A 24,387-nucleotide genomic window follows, 5' to 3' on the forward strand; every position below is an offset into this window, starting at 1 on the left:
ATGATCCAATAGCATTTTTTGCTCAAAGGGAAATCGATTACATCGCCACTTTTGCTGACGCTCCAATAATTCCAGATCCTCCAAAAAAACAAAAAGAACCACTTAAAATAAGAATAGAAGAAATTTTACACAATGACGATAATAATACATTAATTAAATTAACAAATCTTACGTGCAAAGATTTTCGAGATCTTATAAGACTTTTCATCCCTTCAATTGAATTACATCATTATAAGAATACTAGGGTTTCAATGGAAGCACGTTTATTAATTACATTAACATGGCTTAAACACGCTCCTGGATTCGAAGAATTGGCCGATAAATTCGGTATCAAAAAGACACACACAAGGCAAATTATCATTGATGTGATCGATGCAATTGGTTCTAAAATCGGCCGAGAATATGTGAAATGGCGATCATTTATTAAATGGGATGATCGCGAAAAATCAAAAGAATATCCTTATATGTTGGGAGCACTTGATGCCACAGTTCAAGAGATACCCAGAAGTGCCAATCAAGAAAAATATTATTCAGGCAAACATAAAATATGCTGCATCAAAACTCAGTGCTTTGTAAGCCCAAAAGGATTTCTTTTACATTATTCCAAACCAATCAGAGGAAAGAGACATGATTTTCATTTGTTTAGGAAATCCAACACATTGATAAGCAAATTAAAAGCAGAAGCAGATAAGATGAAAGCAGAAATCGATCAAATACCAGTCCTTTTGGCAGACTCTGGCTATCAAGGAATTCATCAAATTATTCCATGGGCATTAATTCCATACAAGCGCAGAAAAAATAGCGAATTAACTGCTGAGCAGAAGACATTCAATAAAAAATTGTCAAGCAGCAGAATAATTGTGGAAAATTACTTCTCCAGACTCAAACAATATTGGAGAGTAATTGGAGGAAAGTGGCCCTTACATGTTGATAATGATCTCACTTTTTATCACAAAACATTTGGCATGTGCGCTGGCTTGACAAACAAACTCTTGTACAGGAGGCCACTTCGTAAAGGCGCAGAAAAATGGGATTTCCTTGACTTAGACAGCATGGATGAAACAACAGATGCATATAATTACACAGATTCAGCTTCAGAGAGTGATAGCGCCAACTTATATTGAGTAAAAAAATATCTTTTATATTAATATAATTTTTATTCAACATAAAAAAATATTAAATAATAAAAATATTTTTTTAATATTTGCTAATGTCAAAAATGATTGAAAAGTGACAGTGGTTTGCGGTTTGACATGATATGAGTTGATTGGATATTTTATTTTTGTTCACCTGAAAGATATTATTGGATATTATTGAAATAATTGTAATAAAAGCAATATTAGTAATGATTGTCAAAATTTGTTTGAAATGTGACAACGGTTTGCGGTTTGACATCTTATTTGTTAATACATTTCAAACGAATTTTGACAATCATTACTAACATTGATACACTTCCAATAATTACATTGTTGATCCACTTCCATCACTAACATTGTTGATTCATTTCCAGTATTTGAGTTGCTTATCCACTACTATTATTGACGTTGTTAATTTACCTCCATTAATTGCATTGTTGATCCAGCTCCATAATAAACATTGTTGAACCATATCCATAATAAACATTGTTAAGCCATTTCCAGTATTTGAATTATTGACCCACTCCCATTATTAATATTGTTGATCTACCTCCATTAATGTTAAAATTGTTGATACGCATTCCTTAATATATTTATTTTAATTTGTTGTTAACTAAATAAAACCTCCTAAATAATAACTAAAAGAACCTGCATTATCTCTGAATATACTCATTTTTAATTAAATACTTATTATTGTGATTATTTATTTTTATATTATAGTTAAACCTAATTAAATGAACTCACAATACATTAAAACACTTTATAATTACAAATGGATAATAAATTATTGACCAATTCTCATTTCTAAGTAACGAAATCAAAAATGTGAATTATATCAATATGACACTTTTAACCTTTTTTAATCCGAAAAATCCAAAATACAATTTATACACATATTTAAGCAATATAATTATATATGTGATGATAGATCTCCATGATCAGAGTTTCGAGTTTTATTGAGTATTCATTGGACATCAAAGTTGAATCAAAGCAGCAAAAGTGAAATTTTCCGAGGAAATTTTGATGTAGCGAATTTTTTGTGTGAGCATTAATAGATCGAAATCACAAGAGAATATAATACCTCGCTACATATACTATTATATTATCATGTGAAATAAGAATGTTGAATCAATATCAACTGAGATATAATAGTATATAAAAAGTATTTTTATCATAGCTAAAAAAGAGATTTTTCACATGACAAAATTCTCAATGGAGAAAAACCATCTATATCCTACATATAACGTATAACGCATTGTTTTATACTTAAACACTTCTCTATGGATATATCTTGCGTAACATATATCTATCAGACTCGCTCATTTATTAAGCTATTAATAAAAATAGTATTCCATGAAAATCTTTTTCCATTATATTATCCGTGAAATGCGGTGTAAACTTCACAATTCTCCGCTTCGGACGGAAAGAATTGTGTAGCCACACACACTTGTCATGCATAATTGTGTATTAAGCAAAACGAAAGCATTCACGATACAAATTTGTTAATTATGAATACTTTGATTTGACATTGAATATCTCATATCGAGATTTGAGATATCAAAAGCAAATTTTGATTTTTTATTATACAATTTATATTTGTAGTCTAATTATTATAGATATCATCAAAATATTGTGAAAGCACAATTTTTGGACCAGAAATTTTATAAAATATTCAAAAGCTCAATTTTTCGAAAGTATTAGATAGCTATTATATTTGACATTGAATGCAAATATACTGTATGTGATTTTTATGAATATTTGTATTAGATAATTTGCGATCTGAAAAAAAAAATTGAATTTACTAATATTTGTTCTATTTATATAATATACTCGGGCATTATATTATGATTAGAATACAATTGCTAAAATCGAGTCTAATATTTTAGAATATTTTTTTAAGATATTTGGGATTGAGTATTCATACTATGTGATTTTCATAACCAATGAATGTGCCCTACAGTATAAGTAAATATAAGAATAATTTTTTTCAATTTGATACCTTTTTTTAAAAAAGTGTGATTTTCACAAAAAAAGTGTTATAGTAGTAGGATTATAGTCCATACAATACTATTGTAATCTCTTTTCTCGAATTTAATTTTTCAATTAGCAATTCGAGAAAAAAAAATATTACTTAAAGGACGACTTATCACTCCGAAAAAGACCAAAATTAAGGACGTGATTTTTTTGAAAGTTCGCGATTTTTCAAAAAGTCGCAATTTTTTCCCGAATCGCGATTTTTTAAAAAAATCGAAATTTATCGTTCAAATCGCGATTTATTAATAAATCGCGAAAAAATTCTGTTCGCGATTTTTAAAAAATCGCGATTTAAGCTAAAAATCACAATTTATCATCAAAATCTAGATTTAAAAATTCGGTTGCGATTTTGCCTAATATCGAAGTTCTCAATTCACAATGTTTTAGTGGGACATCAATTCGTTCTATTGATATTCCAATCAATGTTAAAAAATTATCCATTGAATGTTTCAAAGATTGTATAAACCTTGAAAGAGTTGTCATTAGCAATAATTCTCATCTTATGAACATCGAGTTTGGTGTTTTCAGTGGATGTGAACGTTTTTCAACTATTCCATACTTCAAGTCAGAATTCATGATAGTCGAGAACGGTGCATTGTATTCATTCGATCGAAGTGAGTTGTATGTTTTCCCACCCGCATCTCCATACAGTTTCCTTTCTCTTCCAGACAAACTTCGATCCATCGGCCAGAGTTCATTCATTGGTTGCAAAAATCTCGACAGCATCCTTATTCCAGACAACTTAGTTCGTTCTATTGGTAAGAGTGCATTTGCATACTGCATTAACTTTCGCATGATCAACATCCCATCCTGCATCGAATCTATTGGATCTGATGCATTCATTGGGTGTTGTCGTCTTCACTGTGGTCTTTCAATCCAAAACCGTACTAAAACATTCATTTCTACACTTATTTCAAGTGGTCTTCCTATTACATGCATTCGTAACTGTTCATCATACACATGCAGGATGATCCACTACAACAAAGATCTCCATCTTTCATATCTATTTCCTATTATTATCATGTAAAGTGTAATTTTTGATTTTTTTTATTTTCTCTTTTAAATCGAGCAGAGATTATTTATTCTACTACTCTATTAGTCATTTGTTCTAATATTCTTATCTTTAAAATGTGCTATTTATTATTGATTTTATTCGAAACATGATAAAAACTTCCTTTGACACCATGTATACGTAAGGTTATTCTAGGGTTAGTAAATAAACATCAAACTTTGAAAAAGAATTGGTCTTGGGATTTCTGACTTTTCGTTAGTTTTCAAAGCATTATTGTTTTCAAACATACGAATTCCATTCAAAATAATATATATATTGAATGGTTAATTTATCTTTTTCCGACTTGTTTGGAGTTATCAATTTGTAAAGTTCTCGATTGATAAAAACATTGAAAACTTAAGATGTAAAAAATATTACATCCTACCTATAGGCAAATATAATTTCCATTTTAAAAAATATCACATTATATATTCTGAAAATTGAACTAAACGTAATTTGATATTTTCAATCTGCATTTTAATAAGTAATTAGATTTCAAAATATAGATTTCAGATGATTGTTATTCAAATGTTTACAAAATTGAATTAATTTCAGGAATTTTTAGAATAACATTTTCATGTTTATTTTCTTAAGTTTATTTCGATATTTTCATGACTTTTTACTTTTTTTACATATTCAATAAAAACATCATGAAAGCAAATTTGATATTTGATTCCTTCGTGTAATTATTCAGATATTAGTTTTGAAATTGAATTGAATTCCAACCGAAATATTAAAATTTTAGAAATTTACTTCAATGCTTGCCCTCATATCTTCTTTAATATGTATAAGATATCCCAATCCAGCTGCTGATCTGTTACAATGTGACTATAGCAATACTTACAGACCATACACTCAAAACTATGATTACAGACTCCCAGAAGTATATACCTTTACTTTAAAAACAATAATATGCATAAGTGGTCCATTCTTGATTGAAGCAGATGAAGATATTAAAGTAACTGTAAAGTTTGCCACATATAATTCCAAAACAGGTTCCTTTGATTACTCATCTCAAGTCGTATATAACAATCCCTTCTCTATTCAAGGTGATAAATCGAATAAAGGTGTACCTGTGTCAGTAATTCAGTCACAGTCAGGTTTTTCTATTAGTGGACAAATTGTTGCACTTCCAGAATCAACAAAAGGTGGAGATGCAGAGCTCATTTCTGTATTTACAACAAGAGATACATTATCAGAGAAATTCCATATGATTCTAAATGAAGATGAAGATGGTCCAGGATTCAAAAGGTTTTTATCTATAACAAGTTTCGGAATAAAACAAAGGACACTTAAAATGCTGAAAACAAAGTCAGAATCTCCTACTCTTCTATCTCATAGCGGAACAGGTTATTATGGTTCTTCGGTTCAAGATCAAATTGTTGGTGGAGTTGCGTATACAGTTAACACTAATGAAGATAAAAATGCAGAATATTCATTTGATGACATGTTTGACATTACATTGTCTTCAACTTCTTCATCTGGTAGTATTTCTAATAATTTATTTGGAGAAGATGTATTTTATGTACTTCCACCAGGTGCAGGTGCAAAAACAAAGAAACAAGTAGAGGAATACACGAAAACTGCTGTAGTATTTGGTACAGATTATCCAAAACCAGCTGGAAAAGAATTTGACACAAGTGGCTGTCCAAGATCAAATCAACCAGAACAAAAACGATTTCAACCATCAAAAATCCTTGAAATTGGCCGCAATTCATACGCATGCTTGTATGGAGACTTCGTATTCGCTTCCAAAGATGATTTCATCGTTAACTCAAAGTTCAAAAAAGACACCAAATCTTCATATGAACAATTCAAGAACCCATTTGTTATCACACAATACCAAGGTGATACAAAACCTGTAATCCACAAAGTTTTCTGCGCTGATAAAAATAAAATCTGCAAAGTACAAGCTGTTCCAACTGTTCCATCCGTAAATGATACAGATCATGCCTACCAAATGAAGTCAATTTTCACAACTAAAGGGCCATTCACAGGTGAATTCAACTTCAACAATTCCAGGTATAACACAACAAAGATCGCATTAACAATCTTTAGTAAAAACAATTTGAACATTACCATTGAAACTGATCATAGATTAGTCATTGGTCTCATTTATAATGAAACAGATGCATATGAAGATACATTGTTAAGAAAGCATTTGCAGGTTATATCTGATGCTTATGAACGAAAACTTTCAAGAATAAATGATCATGCAGCAGGAATGTTCAGAGTCAAGGCAACTAAAATCAAAGAAAAGAAGAGCTCGGCTGATGAAGAAGAAAGCTTCTTTGAAGATGATATTTGGTACACAATTCCTGCAACAGGAGGAGGAAGTAATTTGACACAAGTAGAAGAATACTCAAAACAAACTAAAGCAAGTAAACATGTCGTTGGCGGATTAAGTGGAGGAGCTATCGCTGGAATAGTCATTGCTATTCTTATAGTTATTGCTATTATTGTAGTTTTGGTTTTGTTCTTGGTACTAAGAAACAAATCTTCAAGTAGTAACGAGAAATCTGAAAAAGAGATGGAAGAAAAGTCCGAAAAGAAACCTGAAAATAAACCAGAAGAGAAGCATGAAGAGAAGAAAGAAGAGATGTCTGAGAGCAGTAGCTCTTCTAAGAGCAAATCTAAGAATGAACAGGATAATAAAGAACCTGAAAATATGAACACCAACAATGTAGAAACAAAAGAAATGCTTTAAAAATATAAATTTTAAACAATGTAAACCTAGTTTTATTTTCAAACATTTAATTTTTTTTAAATTACCATGGTTGAGGTCTCAGAAGCTTACGCCCATCTGATTGGTTTAAAATCAAGTGAATTTCACTGGAAAAAATTCAATTGGACGGTGGCTTATGAAATTATATTAATTCTAATTTATGAATTTCGGGAGTTATTCGATTTTAATAACTTACTTGGAATAAACTTGGATAAGCATATTTAATACGAGCATTTTTATAACTCAAAATTGAAATTAAGTCTAGATTATTTTTTTTATCCCCAAACATTAAATCCTAAACCAAGAACATCAACACCAAAGACATCTGGAAAATAAAGGAATGAATAGAACTTATCAAGAGACTTGAGCTTGTTCATTTGTGACTCATTCAGTGTGAAATTCATGTCGTAGTTGAGTTTGATGTTGGCTGGATTCATAGACATAGGAATTGCAACAACTTTTGGACTCATTTGGATGAGATATTTGATACAAACTTGTGCTGGTGTTTTACCAACTTCCTTTGCAATACTGACAACATCTGGATCTTCAATCAACATGCATCCACGATATCCCTTAAGTGGTGGATGTCCAATTGTTGTATGTGCCATCAAGAAGATGTTATGACTTTCACAATATTGGATTAATGGATGATGTTGTTTGTAAACATGACATTCAACCTGGTTTGCGTATGGTTTGATCTCACAATTGAACCAAACACGCTCAAGTTGTTCAATTGAGAAGTTGGAGACACCAATATGACGTGTCATGCCTTTCTTCATGCATTCTTCCATTGCCTTATATGTGTCAAGCATATCTATTTGCTCATGAATGAATTTTCCACTGGCATCTTTTGGAAAATAATCGCGATCAGTTCTAGATTCGTTGGCAATAGGAAAATGCATCAACCAAAGGTCTATATAATCGAGTTGGAACTGTTTTAATGTTTCTTTGAGTTCATATTCAACTAGATCTGGTCGATGATGTGTGCACCAAAGCTTGGAAGTAATGAAAATATCTTCACGCTTAATTTTTCCCTTAGAAAAGATCTCTTTCAATGCCTCCCCAATGATTTCTTGATTGTTGTATCCCCATGCACAATCCAGATTTCTGACTCCACATTCTTCAATTGCATAATGAAGGGCAGCTTTTAGTTTTTCGGAATCTGTCGCCAAAAAAGTTCCATATCCGAGCTGTGGGATTTCCATATATTATTTATAAATGATGTGAATTATTTTGAGAAAGAAATGATCGGTCATGAATTCATACCTCCTTTCAATTTTTCTTGGTACCATATCAAAAAGTTGATCTTCTTTTCGGATATTCTTTCATCGTAGTTACCTATAGTATAAACCATTTATCGAGATTAAGCTTAATTTCTGATAATTTTGATGTGAATTCACATGAACAATTCTCTAACTGATGAATTCAACTAAGGATCACTATAATTGTCATATCCTAATGTAACTATTTCTGTAATAAGATTATATAATTTCACGACAAGCCATAGACTGAAATGTTTATAAGAACTAGCTTATTAATTTAGTAACATAACATGATATTCACATATAATCATTGCTTGTTAATCAATAAAATACCTTTGTTCAAAGAAGATCGATTTTTCTTTAATATATCGCCAATGCTTATGAATATTAGCTATTTTTTTTGTCTTTTCGAAAAAATTAATTGATTTCGTGCAATTTATAAACTAAATAAAATTAAAGAAATATTACAACCACTAAAAGAAAATGTTCATATTTTTGCAATTAATCTTCTTTAAAAACAAATTTGGAAATTATCAAAAAATATTGATTAATATACAAATAAAATTGGGAAAATTATTATTCTAATCTCATACATAATTCCATGTTTTGAAAATATAATATTCCGTAAAAAAAATCTTAGTAAATTTCAACAATATATTTGAAATTTATTCTTATCTTAGTTATGTTACCCCTTTGATGCATGATTATTACAATGTCCCTTGTTTTCCTTTTATAAATGATTTTGAATTTCATAGATAACTAATTTTCTAACATAATTAAGTCCAACATCTTTAAAAGTTAATATTTTCACATTAAATTTAAGTATGAAAAAACTCTGATTAGCTTTTATTTTCGAAACTTTTTCATTTTTACATGATTCATTGTTGGTGTTAATATGGTTGATTATGAATTTATATAGTTCAAATTTTGAGAGTGTGTCAAATTAAATTGAATATGTTATAATCTTTCTGATCCATAGAAATATTATCACATTTAATATCCATGCAAACATTATTTTAAAGTTTATTAAAGTATAAAATAATCTATCAAATTTTAATGTTTTTATTTTTATTTGTGTCTGTCCTGGGAGTTGAATTTGTTGTTAAGCAAACCTCAGTTTATATATCTGGGTCTGGGCAGCTCACCAGGTCTGATATTATGGCTAATTGTGACTATCAAACAGTTACTGAAATATTTGTTGGTGAAGGAATTACTAGCTTCACAACCGGTGTCTTTAATAGCTTTGCTAGTCTTAAAAAATTAAACCTACCATCATCCTTGCAATCAAGTACCGGTCAAGATACAAGAAATTGTTATGTTTTAGAAACAATAACATTAGCTGAAGGGAGTCAAAACTTAGAAGTTGATGAGTTTGGTGTATTATACAATAAAGGAAAAACATGTATCATTCGCTTTCCTCCTAAAAAGAATGCAAAAAATTTTAAGTTTCCATCAGAAACAACTACTATTGGCGAAGGGGCATTTCAATATTGTTTAACACAATGGCATCTATTGTCAAAATGAAATTCCACACTCATATGTTCTCATAATGTTTAAAAATTTTGACACTCATTTATATTATATCAAAATCAATAACAAAAATTATTGCAGGAGCATTTCATGATTCAAGTGGAATTGGAAATATTTATTTTGAAAAAGGTTCTCCAATAACAATTCTCAACAATTTTACATTTAGCGTTGGCCTGAGATATATCTTTCTAACAAAAAATATTTCAAAAATTGAGTCTCAAGCATTTTATTCTTGTATAAATTTAGAAACCGTAGAATTTGAAAATGAATCTAATTTAATAGAGATTCAAGACAACGCCTTTTATGCAACAAAAATCAAAGAATTCACATTTCCTGATAAATGTTCTATTATAAGAAGCTCAATATTTAATTTGAATCCAAAATTAGAAACGATTTATATACCAGCAAGTTTAGTTAATATACATACTAATGCCTTTTCAGGGGCATCCGGCCTTAAAAATATTTCTATTAAGGATACCCTTACGTGTCAGATTTTTTGCGCATACGAAGAAGTCATGCTAGACATGAGCTATAAACCTGAAATTTTAGCAACATATTTAAAACTTTTTAAACTACAATACACTTTAATATTCAAGAACAAAAATATTCTTTTTAGAAATTACATAATTATTTTATGTGAAATCTATATAAAAACATATTTTGCGAGCGTAACTTTTTTCTTTATAAGCACCTTATATGACTGATAAACTGTGAAGGCACATAATTGTTAATTCATAGAGTTGATATGTTTCCAAAATTGAGAAGAAATTTGAAAATTGAATACCCTTTCAATTCAATTTTCAAAAGATATCAGCTCCTTCAATAATTGAAGGACGATTTTGATCATTTGCTCTTAAAACAAGTATGCCATGGAGAAAAAAGTTACGCTCGCAAATCTGAAATATAACTATCATATAAAAAAATTAAATTTCTAATTTTTTACTCTATAGATATTATTGGCCACTTGTGTAATGCATAAAAGTTTATGTCATATGCATACATTTGGAAGTATGGGAGACGAGGGAAATTACTTCTATGAGGCACTAGGATTTTTAAAAATTTCTCTATCGGACTCACCATTCAATTTCTCGAAAATTAAAAAAAATCAATAATAGCTAAAATGTATTATGCATAACAAATTTTAATGTTACACGGTATTTTTTGAACTTCATGACATGAATTTTCTTTATATTATTTTTTTTTTTGGATTTTCTATGATTTATGCGATAGGCTGGAACAACATTGTAAGTGCAATGATATCATTTATAGAGAAATCTAAAACTTCAGCATTCAGAACTCGCAACCACAAAAATATTCATTTGCTAAGTAAGTAAAGTTGATTAAGTTCGACACTTAGCTTTTATACGTAAAACCAAGTGTGTATTGTTATTTCTTGTTAAATTATTGAGAAAAAAATAAATTGTAAGAGAAACGATACTGATTATTGAAATAATATTGAGGGTAGCTGCAGATTTCTTCATTAACATGCCGGAAATTTGTTAATCTTGGTTTTCTATCATAAAATCTGTCGAAGAATCTAAAAACGGAGATATGAAATAGAGATCATGTAAATCTAGAGTATCCTGTCAGAAAAATAGACTAAGCATGTAACCCTTTTTTGGTCATAAACACTTTTTACCACTTAGTCATACAGATGATCATTAAATTTAAACGAGCACTTTTTGTCAGAATTTATTCTTTTACAAAGACAGAAGATTTTAGTATTATTTAATATTAGTGCTGTAGCAAAATTCAAAAAACGGTGAAAATTCAGTGAATTTGTGAATTCACATTTTTTTTCGACATTTTTCTTGATATATCCATGCACATTAAGAACACAGCTTTGATACGCTTAAAAAAGCATATTTCATATGAAATTGTTAAAGAAATAAACAATTTATATAAAAATTGCACTTATGGGCAGTTTAGATATATAATTTATATATAACATATATACAAATCCATAGACAAAGTGCAATAACTACAATGTTGTAGAAAATTACAGCAGAAATACTGACTTTTTGAAGGATAATAAGAATTCTTCTAAATGTTGTATTTTTATAATTTGATTGATTTTTTTTTACTATTTCATTAATCTTTTATGAATAATAATTATTTTTAATATATGTGCTATTAAAATTTCAAATTTTGACTAATATATCTAAGTTATCTGAACGAAACATTTAGAAAATATCATACTTACATTGAAATAGCAAGTAGAGCATATTAATAGCAAGTTTCTTGGCTTTATATCTATCATCTATTGTTGTTTGATCAAACAAAATTCACTCTATTATATGGTGTCAATTAATTAAAACAATTTTTAATAGTTATTTATTTAGTGCGAATAAGTGCAAACTCATAAATGAATAACTTAATAGTAGAAATGAATTATCTGATATAAATCTCACATTTTGTCCATCAGAAATACTTTAATTGCATACGCATAACTATTAGTAATACGTCTGGAGTGTCAATTAATAACAATCCCACAACAAGTAAAATTCAGATTTTTATTAAACTTATTTTTTCCTAAAAGTTTTCTCAAATTACTATATATAAATATGTGGATAAAATAATAGTAATATTGTAAAAAATTAGATAATTTTTTTTATTTGAGAACCTCTCAAAAGTTCATTCAATTTATCAATTGTTTCAGTTTGATGTATATTCATTTCTGGAGCCTAAAACTTTAGCAATCATGACAATATCATATTCTCTTTCTAACTACGCAATGTAAGGGTATCCTTAATGAAAATAATCCTATCTATACAGTTATACCTCCAGGGGTGTTGATGCTGAAAAATAGAACTAAGTATTTATTTGTGCCAAAATTAATTACAAATTTTGAAATTCAGTCAGAAGTTGTTGAATTTGGAATGACAATGTTTCATTTATCAACTGAATTAACATCAGTTTCTGTTGATTCTAAAAATACCAAATTTTCAGCATATAATGGAATAATATATTCTAAGGGATACAAAAATGCTATTGCTTGCATTGGTGGTATTTCTTCAGTGGAAACTAACCCTGAATGCATATCAATTGGTCATTACTGTTTTTACCAATGTAGAAAATTAAAATCGATAAAAATGAATGAGGGAATCACATCATGTGGAACATATTCATTTAGAGGAATAAATATAAGCTCTATAGGTATACCTTCAACAATGCAAAATATTGGTGTTTATTGCTTTAGGTCCTCAACAGTCAAAAATATAATAATAATGGGTGGTGGTCCCAAGACAATACAAAGCTATGCTTTTGAGTATTGCACAATTGAACAAATCAATTTTGGAATCAATTTGAGATATATTGACTGGGGCATATTTCGAAATTCGAAAATTAATTCAGTAACATTCAACGAAGATTGTCCATTATCAAAGATTTCTGGAGAGACTTTTTTATATGTTCAATATTTAAAAACAATACGAATCCCAAAAAACATTGAGCAAATTAATGGTCAAGCTTTCGCATATGTTCGATCTCTATCAACAATTGAATTTGCCGAAGGTTCAAAAATTAGTGTTATTGATACAATGGCATTTAGACAAACAAATATTTCTTCTATTTTGTTGCCTCAATCATTAACATTTCTGGGTGCAAATGCATTCAGTGAGTGTAGGAATTTAAGAAGTATCAGTTTCGCACGAGGAATGAATTTGAAGAATCTTGGTGGTGGAGCATTCAGATCGTGTATATCTCTCCCAACTGTGACAATTCCTGCATCTGTATCATTGTTCGATCCATCTGCATTCGTTTTCTGCTCAAATCTGATGAGTATAAATGTTCCAAGTGAGAATATGAATTATACGAGCATAGATGGAATTGTGTATACTAAGAAGAACGACAAACTTATATGTTGTCCAGGAGGAAGAGTTAATGCAATGATATTCAAACATATCATTGTCATTGGATCAAATGCGTTCTACGGTTGTTCGAAACTCGAGAATCTCACATTCGAGGAAGGATGTCGTCTTGAAGTGATCGAAGATGGAACATTCTTCTCGTGCACATCTCTCAGGAGAGTTGACCTCCCAACATCACTCATTACAGTTCAGCAGAGTGCGTTCTCTGGGTGCACACTGTTAGCGATTATCACATTCACTGATTATGCGAGAGCAGATCTCGGTGCAGACTCAATATTCGCAGATTGCGTGAGCTTGACGACGATATCTTTCTGGAGATTCTGTGCACTCAAGAATCTTGGTTCATCGATATTCAGCAACTGTATCAAACTGAAAACGATCAACATCCCTGCAAACTGCACGAAGATCGGAGATAGTGCATTCTCTGGATGCAAGTCATTGTCTGATATAAGATTCGAGTCGAACTCAAATCTGAAATATCTTTCTTCGTCTGCGTTCGTCGGATGCACATCACTCTTGACATACAATGTACCAGACTCGTTCAAAGAGATAACATCTGCGTGTTTTGGAGGTGCACAATCGATAACGACAGTAAACATCGCGAGCATGATAAATATCGATCGTATCGGACCGAATGCATTCTCATCGATTCCGATGACTCGGATAAACATCGGTCTCGGAACAACAATATCTCTCATCGATGAGTATGCATTCCAAAACACGAGAATATCTTCTCTAGAGATATTGTCATCTGTAATAATATCTCGATACTCTTTCAAAGGATGCAGTCTATTGAGAACGATTTCAGTCCCTCTCGCATCATCGATCGGGAACAATGCGTTCGAAGGATGCACGATGTTAGAATCGTTCAGTATCGAAAATACTGTGACAATATCTTCTTTCGTATTCAAAGGATGTACAAATCTGAGATCGGTCAAAATTCCGAAATTGATATCTGAACAATCTTCGATAACAATATTCTCAGCATCACCATCATCATCAATGAGAATGAGAAAGAGAATATTGTCAACAGGTAGCACATCGACATTCCCGATTGGTTTGTTTGATGGATGTAAGAATCTTTCTTCATTATCAATCAGAAACAACATCGAATCGATATCAGACTATTGTTTCAGAGATTGTATCAGTTTGATTTATGATATCCCGAGAACTGTGACGATGATCGGAAACGAATCATTCAAGAACTGCATCAAAGTCAACAACATTCCGAGTGATGTTCAATACTTCGGTAACATGTCATTCTATGGAACGAACATCAAGAAAGTTATTCTGATCAACAGATATACGACATACATCGGATCTTCTTCTTTCGAAAACACACCTCTCAGAATCATATTCTACTGTGGAAATCGTGATTTCTCTAATTTTGACAAATCTTTCGAAGATGACTCTCAAGTTGTTGTCACATATGCATATGAACAATCAACATTTTGTGGATCACATGCTTACCGCATTCAATCTAACACATGCAATGATATAATGGCAACAAACTATGATCGGATTGATATTCTGAAAAAAGAACTGAAAAGTCATATGAAGAAAAACCTTTTATTCTTATGTGCTATAGATCCTCTCGGACTTTGGTAATCTTTTTGTTTTATAATAAATTAATTAATAAACATCTTATCATGAATTAATCTTTACTTTCTTTTTTAAATTTTGTTTTGTTTGGACAGATGTCATTGCAACAAAGTGCATAGAAAGGATTAAAAGAGCCAAATTCTTTAATTTTTATTTTATTGGGACTTTTATGACTATTGTAGTATTCATTCCTATTTTTAATTTCTTTGATATAGAGTCACTTTTATGTCACTTTTCAAAAAAAAAATAATGTCAAGACTTTTACTGGATGAAAGTCAAATTAATGATATCTTTCGCAAATATGATGATTATATCACGTTATCGAATCAATTGTTTCATGTTGAAAATGCAGATCAAGATCATATTTCAAAAATGATTAAATCAACAATGACAAACCACGATCTTAATCATAATGCTATAATTAATTTGATCTCAACAGCATGCAGATACAATGATAAGTATATTGTTTCATATTTCCAGCTTTTTGAACAATTTTGCGAAGAAAATTCACTAAACAAGTTTGAATTTTGCATTTCTGGTAATTTAGAGGATCTTTTACGTGATACATATCACTTTGGAAGTAAATTACGATATAACGATCCAAAAAATGAAGATCAAAATAAATTATTCATAAAAGATGATGTAGAAGAACTAAAATTATATCTTAAAGATCATGGAAATGATTTACAAAGCATTTTTAATGATTGTTGTTCATTTGGTGCCATCAATTGCTTTAATTACTTAAAAAATTTCGAAATTAATTTCGATAGTGAAACATTAGAATGCGCAATATTAGGAAGGAATAAAACTATTATTGATGATGTATTGAACCGTAATGTTGATATTACAAATGAAGCAATATCAAATGCAATTTACATCCATGATAAAAATTTGACAAAAATTTTGACAGAAAAATCACATCAAAAAATTGCATACAAAGATTGCGCTCTTAACTTTAATTTAGAGCTGTTTCTCTTGGAAATGATGAACACTGATATAAGAGAATCAATTAAGTACTTGTCTGTTTATGGTTTGATTGATTTAATTGATGATATTTTGTCATTTTTTGACGACAAAAATGAAATTAAAAATGAAATAAATGAAGCTTATTTAGAATCAATAACTATGAATTATGTTGACATTGTTAAGCACTTAATTGATAATTATGGTGTTGATATGTATTTCCAGAATGATTATGAAACTGCTCTTGTTAATGCAGCATTTGGATATTCATTTGATTGTTTAAAGTTTTTGATAGAAATTGGTTATGACGTTACAGATGAAAGATCTAAATGTGATGAAGCAGTTAAAACTTGTATCAATGTTAATGATATCGAAGTATTAAAAATCCTGGTTGATAAAGGCGTTAAAATAAAGTCTGATGTCAATAAGACACCTCTTATTGATGCAGTTTGTTGTATGTCATATGAATGTGTTGAATTCTTCGTTGAACTTGGATTAGACTTAAATGAAGTAGATGATGAAGGACAAACTGCTTTGGATATGGCAAAACTAAATGAGTCTCCTGCAATTTGTGAATATTTATTGTCAAAAGGAGCTAAATGTAAAAATTAATTATATAAAATTAATGAACAAAAAAAATATTTATTTCATTTTACGATAGATAATAATTCCTGCAGCAACAAGTCCAGCAATAGCAACTCCTGCAACAATTAAAGCTGCCATATTACTGCTCTTACTCTCTTCTTCTTTTGTTATCTTGTTTTCACTCTTTGCAACTTCTGCTTCATTCTTTGATTTCTTTTGTTCTTCTTTCTTAATCTCTTCAACTTTATTTTGTTCTTCTGCTTTCTTGGCTTCTTCGATTTGTTTTTGTTCTTCTATTCTTTTAGCCTCTTCGATCTTTCTCTTTTCTTCAGCTTTTCTTTCTTCCTCCAATTTCTTCTTTTCTTCTTCAGCTCTCTTTTGTTCTTCTGCCTTCTTTAATTCAGCAGCTTTCTTTTCTTCCAGTTTCTTCTTTGCTTCTTCAATCTTCTTTTGTTCTTCAATTCTTTTGGCCTCTTCTAATTTCTTCTTTTGCTCTTGAATCTTCTTTTCTTCATCCAATCTCTTCTGATCCTCAATTCTCTTTGTTTCAGCAGCTCTCTTTTCTTCTTCAATCTTCTTGTTTTCTTCAGCTTTTCTTGTTTCTTCGACCATCTTTTGCTCCTGAATTCTCTTTTCTTCAATTTGTTTGGTTTCTTCTTTCTTGTTTGAAGATACGCCAACGACTTTGATTTCTTCGTCTTCTTCTTCAGTTTCATTTCCAATGTTTTCTCCCAAATCAATGTCTCTTGATACAATTGAAGCCATTTCTGATGAAACTGGTTCTGTTTCTTCTGCTGCAGTGCTGTTCTTGGATTCTTCTTTAGTAACAGAGTCGAGATCTTTGTCAACAACTGAGAGATAGTTGTTAAATGAAGAGTTAATTTGGTCGATTTGTTTGGCAATGGCTTCTCTTTCATTCTTGTCGTCTGTTGCAATTAATTGTTCAGTAGGTGTCTTAATTGCAGCATTAGTAGATTGATGGAGCTCGTCAATTCCTGCATTTTCTGATGGAACTTTGATTGGCTCTTCTTCTTCGACCTTTTTGTGGCTCTCAAGGTACTTATCGACAATGCTGTTCAATTTCTCCAACATAACAATGAATTCTAATTGGATTTCCTTATCATTTGTTTGTTGAATCGCTTCATCGAGCAATTTGTTCATAAATTCGGATTGATCGATGACATCATCAAGAACGAGGGCGCCTTGATTGATTTGGTCAGCTAAATTCTGGATTCGCCTTTCAAAATCAGATTTTACGTTCGCGAAAGAATTGTTATCCACGCCATTTTGGATCTCATTTGATATGAGTGTATCATCTAATTCATCTTGTACAGCTTGCTCATATGTTTCGAGAAGATATTCGTAATTACTTTCAACTTGCTGCTTTAACTCCAAAAGAGTGTTCTGTTCGTGTTTATCTTCTGTTGTCATAATGGTCTTGTTAACAAGGAGAATGAATTGGTTCACAGAATTGTTGATTTCTTCGATTGATAAGTTTTCGGATTGAAATTGCTGAGCCAAGAGGATTAAACTATTCAGAATTTCGGATTTTAACATGTTATAGGTTTGTCTGTTTTGTTGGTGTTCGCTGGATAGTGAAGACATATGATTAATTTTTCCTACTAAAAAAACTAGAGATAAAAATATTATTCTTTACAACATTTACAAAATTATATGAAATGAAATTGCAGAATTCTATATATAAATATGTTTTAAAGCATGTAATTACTTTTTGAATAAACGTCATCATAGAGGTAGGGCAACGATAGGTCAAAAAGGCTTCTCTGATAGATTTCCTTGCCTTTTGGATATGCTATAATATATAGCCTAGCATGATAGGATATGATGTCAAAAGTTAGAACATAACTTAGGATCTTGAGAAAAATGAAAAACAAAAATTACATAAAAAAAGAAAAATTTTATCTAATTTGTTTTTTTGGACCGAATAAGTAATTTTATTGAATTTCAATACGACACATAGATTTTATTATTAGTAATAAATATAATGGTTTACTATTAACAAGGAACCTAAACTAATGAAAATTTGATTTCAAATATTGTATATGATTATCATAGATTACCAAAATATATTGCTATTTATGAGGATATAATATTGATTATTAGTAAATCGTATAAATTTAATAAATATACCATGAATATTGAATGAATTTCTTGATTCATAGGGGTAAAACGCGCTTTTATATGATTTAGACAGAGAATTTATGAGATGTAAATAACACAATAAAGGTTTATATTGAATATTTTCTAAAAATAAATCGAAATTATAAAAAACAATACATTTATTCATTGAAACTACTTGGACAAATATGAAACAAGCATTCAGGCAATACTTTTGAGACTTCAACGCATCTGATAATTTTTATATAACTTCACCTCTTATGCTTAGAGTGGAGGTATTGAGATCGTATAAGTATAGATGAGCTCACATTCAGATATGATGTGTGAACTTCTGTTTTCACTGCAATTTTGAATCAGAATAAACTCAAAACAAGAATAAAATGATATACTCACTCTCTAAATGTGTTCGAGATTTAAAGTTGTATGAATAAAACGATTCATCTTTCGAAGCCTCCCATTTAATGAGAGACTTCGAAAGATGAATGTATTCATGTAGATGAAATACTATATATGACCATGTGTGATACTAAAGATATCAAAATGTTCATTTTTAAGTGCAATAGAAGGGTTATCTCTCGTAAAATCTCAATTTAAGGAAGATTTAGAAAGAACTCCTTTCCTAAGTAGATAGTGTGTGGTTTCTGTCTTTTGGTTGATCAGGAACTATGAAATTAAGTCGGACAGAAAGAAGTTCTTTCCAAAACAGACTCCAAATGAGTTGTTCGAAAAGAACTTCCTTCTGTATATGGATAATTGTAGTTACCGCACTGAAGTATGTGATTGTGATGATGGAGTTCTCGATAAATCTAAAATCGGATTAAGATTAATTGAAAACTCAAGTAATTATTTGAAATCTTGTGTTGTCTGGCACTATAATAACCAAAGAATGAGAATATTATGTTGAATGATGAGTACGTGTGCTCGGCATTCGCAGAGCGAATTGAGTTTAACGTACTATGAAAAGTGACAAATTTGGGCTTTTTTTCCTAGGGTTATGATCTCTTCCTTTCTGCTCAATACGACAGAAATGAAAGAATGAATTTGTACTCCCTAATTGATTACTACAATCTGTATCTATCTTTAACATAGAATTAGCTGCATTGTGATTTATACTCCAGAATTATTCAATTTAAGATCAACCTCGTAAATTTTAATCATATTGCACCAATACTCCTACGTTGAGATAAGAACATGATTATACATACCAAAGCCCCATATTAAAAATCAAAATTTAGCACCTCCATTATGCAACCACATTATTCGTCGCAAATAAGTATATTTACGCATATTATGATGCATATTCACACAACTCGTATACATGAAAAGTTATTAAAATCAGACAAAATTATTGCAATAAGGAAAAAAAAACAACTTTATTATATATGTTAGTAATGAATTACAAATATTTCTACAAAGAATGCTCAATACTTCATATAATCTTCGAATATTTCTTATTACAAGTTAATACATTTTGACTCGAACATGATAAACAAAAGCCGACACGCTGATTACTACATTTATGAAAATATAGTACGTTTCCATTCATCTGTTTACTTGTTTTTGTTGGAATAAAATCATTTTTTTTTTCTTTCATGAAATAAGAATTTTGCTGCGAAAGCAATATCTCTAACAATAATTAATACATTACGTCAACTCTGGAATGAGTATTTATCAAATATGATATCAAAATCAAAAATTAGTTGTTTTTTATGAGTAAAAACGATGTAAATTGATTATTTGACTAATTATCAAATACTTTGATTTTCCAAATTTTTTTCGAAATTAATTTTTTCATGTGAAAATTCAAATTGTTTAATTTCATTTTTGAAATTTTGAATTTTTTTTGGAATTTTGAGTTGATCAATTCAGCAGAATTGATAATGCTATTGCTTTAGGGCATACCACAAGGTGATGAATAAAAGGTAAACATTAACAAATTATTTTAAATCACAAATATCATCCTCATCAACTTTAATTCTAAAAAGAACTGTACTGAATTATGAAAATGCATGATTTACATTATTAAAATCTTTGAATGAAAATAGTACAAGATAAGTTTTTATTCATTTTTAATTAGATTTAAACGAAAAACTACTCCATATTAAAATTTAAGTCGAGAAATCGTATTTTGTTCTTATTTGTTAGCATTTTGTAGACATTCTAATCTTGAATTAATTTGTTACATGATATTATTAACAAATTTAACTGAAAAAATATGTTAATATGGAATAAACCATGATTATATAAGCTATCAATGCTATATATACATATGTAAAAGATTCATATTAACTCAATTAACAAAAATGATAGATTTTCATAAAGGTTCAATCTAGGTTCGTCCGAAAATTTTGATTTTTATATAGAAGACATAGTTTCATATACATAATTAAATTTTCAAACAAATTTGATCATACCATTTATTAAGCAGGATAGTATATTAATTACTATCAGTATAAAAATATAAAAATGATTATATTTAATTATTGCATAATTTAGTCAAAGAGTTATAAGCCTCAAGTGATTGTTATCACCTTCAATGCACGTATACTTTATTGATTCATAGATATTTAATCTATGTTTGACATGTTGTTGTCGTCATTCGTTTTGTTCCCATTCTTCCTAAGTTAGAATTAGAGAATACACCATGCACATCATCTAATTTGGTCCTCAGCGATAGATTGGTTCATTTTGGAGGAGTCCCATCAGACAGTTTTCGAGCACCAAATATCAAATTTTAATGTATACAAATCTTTAGTGATTTATCTCTTTTATGATGAGTAAAAGGTTTCTGCTCATCAACATTTGATTTCCGACATATATGATTTCTAATTGCAATTATTTACTTTCTTTTTATAATCTAACTCTGTGACTCATACCATAAATTAATTATTGGAAAGTGTCAATATGTTTGGCACAACGCATGGCGGAAGATACCAAACCATGCAGGGAATATGATACGTTTAAGATCTCCGAACTTTTTTCCAAAAATTTTCTATCGTTGCCCTACCTCTGTCATCATCAGAAATTTTGTTCAGAAAATCAAATTCGAATTATATTATTGGAATATTTTGATAGGCTGCATTTCAATTGATTTAAATTTTATAATGGCCATTTGATTATTGAATTGGTGACCAGTTGGAAAACATATTTTACTAGTCACAATGAATACTAAATAAATATCAAAAGAAATTACAAAAATAAATTGAATGCATACGAAGTAGTAGGATATGATGGGTTTTGTGACTTTTTTTGTAAACGTAAGAATTCATACAATATCGAGCGATTTTGTATCATTTTTTTTAACATATGAAGTAAAAAATGTATGAATTCTTACGGTTTTTATTCTTACGTTTTTGAATAAATCAAGATTTAAAAAATTTTCAAAATTGTAAGACATTTACACTCAGCCCATACATAATGAAATAAAAAATAAAAAATTTTTAAAAAATAAATCATTAAAAAATTAACATTAATTTTAAAATAATTTATTTTTTTATTCTGACATAAATAACCCAACAAGTAAAACCAGATAAAATAGATTATCGAATTTTAGAGGATGGTGTTCCTGTTTATATTCAAAGATTTAAAGGGAAGCAATATTATAGAATTGTTAATCCTGAATACATAAAACATTTATTTAAAAAGGAAGACTGTGAATTATTAAACGCTAATGAATATGAAACCAATAAATCAAAATTGAAATATAAATATATTGGAAGTGATGAAAGGTGTAAAGATAAAGATAAAGTTTATTCAGTTTCATATAATGAATGGAAAACCAATAAGATAAGAAAACATTTAGGAGATTATGGTAAAAGTTCTGAATTCTTTAAATCTAGTATATACGAGAGAGTAAAAGAAATCAGATATAATTATCATTCATGAATGAAAAATAAACTTTAAAAATTTATGTCTCAGAATCAACAATGGACTTTAAGTCCTGGGCACTTTGTGCCTTGAACTTTAAATAAGCTAATGATTATTTGAATTTATGAAATCAATTATTTGATTCATTCTTTCTTCAATAATTTCTATTCTTTTTGTTAAATCATCAATTTTCATTAATGAGGTGATTCTTGATTGAGGAATAGATTTTAAACTAACAACACCTTTTATTTTTGAAATTTTGAATCCATGACCCTCTGGGTCTTGGACTCTGTCCTCAACTTTAAACATTTTATTCAATTTACATGTTGTCAATTCTTCAAATAATTTTTTATTATTAGCATAATAGTCATTAAATTCATCAACAGATGAAAAAATTTTTATTTCAGTAATTGGTTTAACAACGTTTATTTTTTGTTGAACATTTTCACTTTCATTTATTTCTTCCTCCTCTGTTTCATTTATTTTTAAAATCGGTTTCATTTATCATTAAATAAAAAATTAGAATATAAGTGATGAAATATATTTTTTAATTAATATTAAATCAGAATGGCGGCAGGATTCTTTAAAAAATTATGGGAGGAATTAAGAAAGCTGCAGTTGGGTTATAAAAAGTTATTAAACCGTTGCAAACTTTTTGGCACCAGTAGCGAAAACGGCAGGAACTATCATAGGAGGAGTATTAGGTGCTAAAGCAGGTAATCCAGCGATGGGAGCACAAGCAGGTAACGCATTGGTGGAATTGCTGAAGGAATACTTAATAAAATAGGGGTAAATAGTGGAAAAAAAAATAAATATTATTTTTATCTAGTATCGGTTGTAGTCGACGATAAACCTTATCTCCTTTATTTAATACTTCCCTTACTGGAACATTAGGTGCTATTTGTTCAGCAACGTCACTAATTGCTTCTTTATTCTTAAATATCCAATTTGCTCCTTTCTTAATCCCTTCCCAAACTTTATGCGCTCCTCTTTTTACTTTATCCCACTTTTTAAAGAATCCTGCAGCCATAGTTGATTATTTCATTAAAATTAAAAATTCATTTTCATCTTTTAATTTTGATTTTTTTATTTAATAATAAATGACGACTAACTATTTGATGCCAAACACTAAACCGATTAATGGAAATGTGTTTCATTCATTCGAAAAGATAAATGAAATATTCGCAAAGAATGATGGAAGAAGATATTATAGAGAACTTGAAAGTTCATGCTATGACTCTGATGCTCCATATTTTGATGATAAACAAACTCATTTAAGAATTACAAATCCAGCTCATGATGTGAACCAATTAGGTGACACATATATTAAACGCAAAGTTAAAGCAACTCTAGTTTCAAATAAAGCTTTCACATGTGATGCTGCTTTTAAATGCATGCGTTTATTCGTTGGTTATAAATCATCAAATCAAAGCTTTAAACAATTAGAAGTAGAAACCGAAAGAGGTGATGCGGTTATCTTCAGATGGATTGCGCCCGTGAATCTTTCGCATTTGCAACATATAAACCAAAATCAGAAAGGAAAGTTAAAAAGTTTGTTCATTCGTTATATAATAATGTTCAAAAATATGATAACTCAGTATGTGGTAAATATATTGACCCTTCA

General features: G+C 29.6%; 7 protein-coding genes across 7 annotated transcripts, besides 3 other annotated features; 5 read left to right on the top strand and 2 right to left on the bottom strand.

The window, feature by feature from the left end:
* Positions 1 to 3,524: part of a mobile genetic element that runs on past the window's edge.
* Positions 1 to 3,525: part of a mobile genetic element that runs on past the window's edge.
* A 147-nt stretch (positions 3,526 to 3,672) lies between these two features.
* Positions 3,673 to 4,197, top strand: TVAGG3_0792250 (regulation of response to stimulus; the record flags this gene model as incomplete). Its single annotated transcript, XM_001298561.1, has 1 exon — positions 3,673 to 4,197. The coding sequence occupies one exon, from the start codon at positions 3,673 to 3,675 to the stop codon at positions 4,195 to 4,197; it is 525 nt and encodes a 174-aa protein (XP_001298562.1).
* A 781-nt stretch (positions 4,198 to 4,978) lies between these two features.
* On the top strand, positions 4,979 to 6,928 carry TVAGG3_0792260 (glycoprotein 38 family; the record flags this gene model as incomplete). Its single annotated transcript, XM_001298562.1, has 1 exon — positions 4,979 to 6,928. One exon carries the CDS (start codon positions 4,979 to 4,981, stop codon positions 6,926 to 6,928), a length of 1,950 nt encoding a protein of 649 aa, XP_001298563.1.
* Positions 6,929 to 7,221: 293 nt separating this feature from the next.
* On the bottom strand, positions 7,222 to 8,151 carry TVAGG3_0792270 (oxidoreductase protein; the record flags this gene model as incomplete). Its single annotated transcript, XM_001298563.1, has 1 exon — positions 7,222 to 8,151. The coding sequence occupies one exon, from the start codon at positions 8,149 to 8,151 to the stop codon at positions 7,222 to 7,224; it is 930 nt and encodes a 309-aa protein (XP_001298564.1).
* Positions 8,152 to 9,366: 1,215 nt separating this feature from the next.
* On the top strand, positions 9,367 to 9,732 carry TVAGG3_0792280 (leucine-rich repeats (6 copies)-containing protein; the record flags this gene model as incomplete). Its single annotated transcript, XM_001298564.1, has 1 exon — positions 9,367 to 9,732. One exon carries the CDS (start codon positions 9,367 to 9,369, stop codon positions 9,730 to 9,732), a length of 366 nt encoding a protein of 121 aa, XP_001298565.1.
* A 2,885-nt stretch (positions 9,733 to 12,617) lies between these two features.
* TVAGG3_0792290 (leucine-rich repeats (6 copies)-containing protein) lies at positions 12,618 to 15,215 on the top strand (the record flags this gene model as incomplete). The annotated part of the gene is made up of 1 exon (XM_001298288.1): positions 12,618 to 15,215. One exon carries the CDS (start codon positions 12,618 to 12,620, stop codon positions 15,213 to 15,215), a length of 2,598 nt encoding a protein of 865 aa, XP_001298289.1.
* A 366-nt stretch (positions 15,216 to 15,581) lies between these two features.
* On the top strand, positions 15,582 to 16,784 carry TVAGG3_0792300 (protein ubiquitination; the record flags this gene model as incomplete). Its single annotated transcript, XM_001298287.1, has 1 exon — positions 15,582 to 16,784. The coding sequence occupies one exon, from the start codon at positions 15,582 to 15,584 to the stop codon at positions 16,782 to 16,784; it is 1,203 nt and encodes a 400-aa protein (XP_001298288.1).
* A 17-nt stretch (positions 16,785 to 16,801) lies between these two features.
* Positions 16,802 to 18,401, bottom strand: TVAGG3_0792310 (uncharacterized protein; the record flags this gene model as incomplete). Its single annotated transcript, XM_001298286.1, has 1 exon — positions 16,815 to 18,362. One exon carries the CDS (start codon positions 18,360 to 18,362, stop codon positions 16,815 to 16,817), a length of 1,548 nt encoding a protein of 515 aa, XP_001298287.1.
* Positions 18,402 to 19,803: 1,402 nt separating this feature from the next.
* Positions 19,804 to 19,851: a mobile genetic element.
* Positions 19,852 to 24,387: the final 4,536 nt, after the last annotated feature.

This window comes from Trichomonas vaginalis, chromosome VI (assembly GCF_026262505.1).
Source record: "Trichomonas vaginalis G3 chromosome VI, whole genome shotgun sequence".
Taxonomy (NCBI): Eukaryota; Parabasalia; order Trichomonadida; family Trichomonadidae; genus Trichomonas; species Trichomonas vaginalis.